The sequence below is a fragment of the Humulus lupulus genome, chromosome 6 (assembly GCF_963169125.1).
Source record: "Humulus lupulus chromosome 6, drHumLupu1.1, whole genome shotgun sequence".
Lineage (NCBI taxonomy): Eukaryota > Viridiplantae > Streptophyta > Magnoliopsida > Rosales > Cannabaceae > Humulus > Humulus lupulus.
Window position 1 is genome coordinate 20283566 of NC_084798.1, and position 4655 is coordinate 20288220.

The 4655-nt window shown below is 36.2% G+C and overlaps 1 protein-coding gene across 4 annotated transcripts; it reads right to left on the minus strand.

The window, feature by feature from the left end:
* Window positions 1–441: 441 nt before the first annotated feature.
* On the minus strand, window positions 442–4394 carry LOC133781825 (zinc finger protein GIS2). 4 transcript variants are annotated; one of them, XM_062220909.1, is made up of 4 exons: window positions 4238–4394; window positions 2438–2648; window positions 1846–1938; window positions 442–1230 (listed from the first exon to the last, which is right to left on the minus strand). In XM_062220909.1, exons 2-4 carry the CDS (start codon window positions 2554–2556, stop codon window positions 669–671), a joined length of 774 nt encoding a protein of 257 aa, XP_062076893.1. In that variant the 5' UTR covers window positions 2557–2648; window positions 4238–4394; the 3' UTR covers window positions 442–668. The 4 variants fall into 4 exon arrangements, with proteins under 4 accessions (XP_062076893.1, XP_062076894.1, XP_062076896.1 ...); XM_062220910.1 differs by having other exon boundaries at window positions 2438–2663; window positions 4238–4368; XM_062220912.1 differs by having other exon boundaries at window positions 2438–2746; window positions 4238–4358.
* Between the last annotated feature and the right edge of the window lie 261 nt (window positions 4395–4655).

A 4655-nucleotide genomic window follows, 5' to 3' on the forward strand; every position in this document is an offset into this window, starting at 1 on the left:
TTGTTAATTTAATCTGTCAATTATGTAAGTTACAAATTTAAATTTAATTACATATAACTGATGACTTGACAGTTTGATCATATTAATAAAATTTTATCTATCAAATCTAAGTTTAGGGTACTAAATATATACGATTTTAAAATACAAGTACCATATGAGCATTATTGAAAACAGAAAGTACCAAAATAATACTTTGCAAAAACACAAGTATCAAATGAGTATATTCCCTAATAAATATTCAACATACATAAAAAAAATACTAAATATTAAATCTCTTAATAAAAAATGAATAAAAATTCAATAAAGATCCATTGTTATTTTTGTGGTTTGTGTCACCTAATAATGAATAATATATTACTAAACTCTGCAGAAAAGATAAACATTAAAGAGATTAGTAGATCACAAGTATATCAAAATGAAAAAGAGGGCAGACACACAGGATTAGTTGAATATAACTAACGCAGTTCTTTATTGGTAGCTAAGATTTCAATCCAAACAAACACAACAATAACAAATTCTAATATCCTAATCCAAATTAACATACGCCCATTCACGCCGAAAACAAGCCCAAAGTCTGGCTCCTCATGTTTTGTCAAGTTTAAACTCGTCGATTGATCTAGAAAATGAATATTCTAACAAAATACTGCACCGCGTAACTAGACATATCATCAGTACCTCCTTGAGTACCGATGGTCCATAAACCTGCCAGATGGGCACTCGTATGCGAGGTGCCCTCGTCCCCCGCAATTGTGACAAATCATCAAGGGGCCCATGCAGTCCCTGCTCATATGGCCCAGCTGCTGGCAGTTCCTGCACACAATATCTCTGTAGCCGCTGCTGCGACCTCCACCTCCACCTCCACCACCACCTCCTCCTCCACGCTCTCCGAGAATGTTGGCTTTGGGGCACTGTCGAGCAACATGCCCAGATACATTGCACAAATTGCAGATGGGATCATTTGGGCAATCACGTGCCAGGTGACCGGTCTTCCTACAATTGTTGCATGCCTTATCATTTGTACAGTCAACAGCAATGTGACCCTGCTTATAGCAGTTATTACATAATCTCAGGTCACCAGGAGGCAGCGCCGGAGCCGTGCACTCTCTAGCACGATGTCCTGCCTTTCCACAGGTGTGGCAAATACCCTCGTTGGGGCAGTTGTTAGCCATGTGGCCGGGTTCTCGGCAGTTCCAACACAGTGACTTTGTAGTGCATTCTGTAGCAATGTGCCTGGCACAAAAAAATTTCAGCATTACAATTAGTACAATCAGTGCAGCACTTTCAAACCCATTAATTTGTGTGAGAAACAAACAGTAGCCGCTACTAGACAAAACGTAAACAGAAAAATCAATCAACAAAAAATAGCATCATAGTCACATCTACCAAAACAAGGCAACATGAATGCAACTAGAGAATCTCAAGGTATAACTTTTTCTCATTAAAGCAGTAAACAACCAAAACTGACCTTTTTTTTAAATAACAGAAAGGAAGTTTGTATTAATAATTGGAGGACTATAATACGAAGTAAAGGGTTCATGACTTGACCATAAAAGTACAGAACATGAAAGCCTGCTGATAAAGCAAAATACACTTCAAAACACAAGAAACAAACAAACCCTAAAACACTTGATGTTTCACATGAAACTGTTCCATAACTTCTTAGAAAAGAATAGCATAAAGTATTGAACCTTGGTACAACCAGAGCCATGTGGATATCCAATGACTACACTTTTAGGTAGTACATATGATTATATATAATTCAACGAACAAGCAAAATACGTTAGTAAATTAAAACACACACACAATATATGTGAGTCTGTGTGTGTGTACAACATATAAGCTTACCCAGGAAGATCACAGTTGTGACATACAGCAACATTAGGGCATTCTCTGGCAAAATGGCCTGGTCGTTTGCAGTTCTTGCACAGATTGTCTCGGCTGACCAAAAAGAAAAGTAAAGGAAATGTTAACTTTGACTACATAAATAACGAGTAAATTGATTTTACATTCAGAAGCAACTTCCTGCAAAGATGGTTATCTAGTTGTCACTGCTAATTGCTAAAGCATACTATAGGGTAAAAGCACAATTTAAAGGAGACTCAAAATAACAGACATTTCCTTTCAAAAATGCTACTGTCAAATCAATACCATTAAACTGAGTAATTAAACACTCCAGAAGTGATTGGAAATGACTTTTATTAGTTTATGTAACACCCTTTTTAATATAGGGCACATCTGTCAGTCACAACATAAATGAAAAAGGGACTTGAATGTTCCGTTCAAACTTTGGAATATCAAAGTATGGTTACTTCCGCTTTGATAACCCAAATTAACATTAACGAACACTGTCAAAGTATGTTTACTTCCCCTTTGATAACCAAATTAACATGAATAAATAAATAAATGACAATAAATGAATAATCAAAAGTCAGAAAACCTGAAACCCCGACGTGAATCTCTTCTGTAAGGAGAATTACGATATGAAAAGCGATCAGATCGGATCTTACGATCCATAGGGCTCCTGCTCCTGCTTCGGCTTCTGCTGTCTGAACTCATGGTCAAATTTATCCTTATCAACACCTACCACCACTGGTCTGCAAAAACACCTCCAACACCAACACCAACACCGCACTGCAGCAGTCTCCTCCCTGCCCAAATTACAACTACATCCACATTACAACAGCACACCCAAGATCTATCCATGAGTAAACCAAAACCCTTACTTTCCCTTCACAACAGGAAACACCTTCATAGCATAAAACACCAAATCCGGCAAAGAATAATAAAAATTCAGCATATAATCCATCTGATAACAAAAAATATCCACTGTGCTCAGCACCCAGATATTATCAATTCTTCAAACCACATCCTTCATTAGAATATCATGCATCTCTCACAAACAATCGCCATGCCAAAAAGAACTCAAGCTTATATGAGTGCTATTTAACAGTGACACTAGTCAAACTCCCAATCCCTAATATATCACGTAAGCTGTGATCATCAAGCAGTAGCTTAAATCAGTAATAAAAAAGAGATAAAATGAAGCAAAATCCCAATTTCACGTGACAGAATTTTTGAATTGGTGAGTTGGTGTGGATCCATGAGGAGTATATGTTTCTCACAAATGTAGGAAAGTTTAAAAGAACTTAAAGGTAGGGTTTAAAAAAACTGTGGGATGCAGGGATAGGGAGAGAAAATATAACGAGACAAGGCTAGTCTATATTCTTGTAAGAATCTGTGGCCGTCAAAACCTCCATATAGTTTTCATAATACTATAATATAATTCTGCTGAGATATGTAAGGTCATAATCAACAATAATTTGGAGCTCGTATAAGTTTTAAAATAATAAAGCATAAATAATCTATGTTATAATTCAGCACTGAGAGCACATTAAATTTGAATGGTCTTTCAGTGAGCAGGCGCATTGGCTTAGTTTAATATGAAGGGTTACAGGAATAGTAAACATAATAGCATATAAATTAGGATGAAATTGGACATGACATGATTGAGCATGTTATTACTTCCCCTCGGCCTGGATCTTCCCACATTATCCTGATATGGGAAGACAAAACCCCTTCTGTCTGTCTACTTACTACCAATTCGTTCATCCATTACGCATTAAACCTGCCGTTCCATTTTCTGTGATCTTCTCTTCTATATCCGTGTCCACTTTAATCGGTTGCTTACAGGAAAAACATGTTCCCGTGTTCTAAACCAAGCAAATTGTTCTTACAAACAATGTAAATGTTATGTTAAATCAGGACTCAATCCATGGAATAACTTACAGGAAAAACACGTTCCCCCGTTCTAAACTAAGCAAATTGTTCTTACAACAATATAAATGTTCAATCAGATACCAAACTTGACAATCAAAATCCACGGAATAACTCATGAAAACAATAACACCTACCAAAATAGATAGTTTCAAACCTCAAATCCATACAGGCTTTGATAAATTCAGGTCTATTTTTACCCTCTTAGATTAATTCAAAAAGTACCCACCCAAATTAAAGCTCTCTAGCCCGCAATTTAAATAATTTTTGCTTCAGATATTACAGCACATACCAATTTAAATCTTGTAAACCCTAGATTACAACAAATTGAGGTGGAAAAAAAATCCAACTATTGAATCCAAACGCACAAACTACACTTAATTCACAGCAAAAACAAACCCTAACCCTAGAAATCGAATTTAGAAAAGAGAGCAAAAATTGAGGAGAAGAAGGAATTGCGAACCTGAGAGAAGGCCTTGGAAGTTTAGTTTCCGTTTCGGGGTGAAATTTGAGAGAGTTTGTGTTTGTGATTCGAAGTTAGGAGAGATGGCGATTCTTATGCGACCTTAACCACTCGCCAGTGAGAAGCTAAGGTCTTATGTAGATCAGACGGATTATAGCCGTAACTGTAGACATTTGATGGGCCGAACTAAGCCCATTTAACCCCTTACTTAAGTCCAATCTTGGGCTTGGTGGTGCATCTGTTATGTTTCCTTCAAAATACAGAATTTTTCGAAGAATATTTAAAGGGTTTTTTTTTCATAAATATGGCTTTTTGGCCATTAATATGCAAAAATATGGTAATTAAACTTTTTTTGGTTTGTATGGACAAATTTAATTAAAAAAATAATCCGACTATGGGAAAAAAATATGGCATAATA

Excerpts from the sequence above, each read along its gene's own strand:
- LOC133781825 (XM_062220909.1), bottom strand. The coding sequence starts at position 2,556 with ATGAGTTCAGACAGCAGAAGCCGAAGCAGGAGCAGGAGCCCTATGGAT. Across the intron at positions 1,939-2,437 it reads GATTCACGTCGGGGTTTCAG|CCGAGACAATCTGTGCAAGA; the intron begins GTTTTCTGACTT and ends CTTTTTGGTCAG. Across the intron at positions 1,231-1,845 it reads CACAACTGTGATCTTCCTGG|GCACATTGCTACAGAATGCA; the intron begins GTAAGCTTATAT and ends TTTTTGTGCCAG.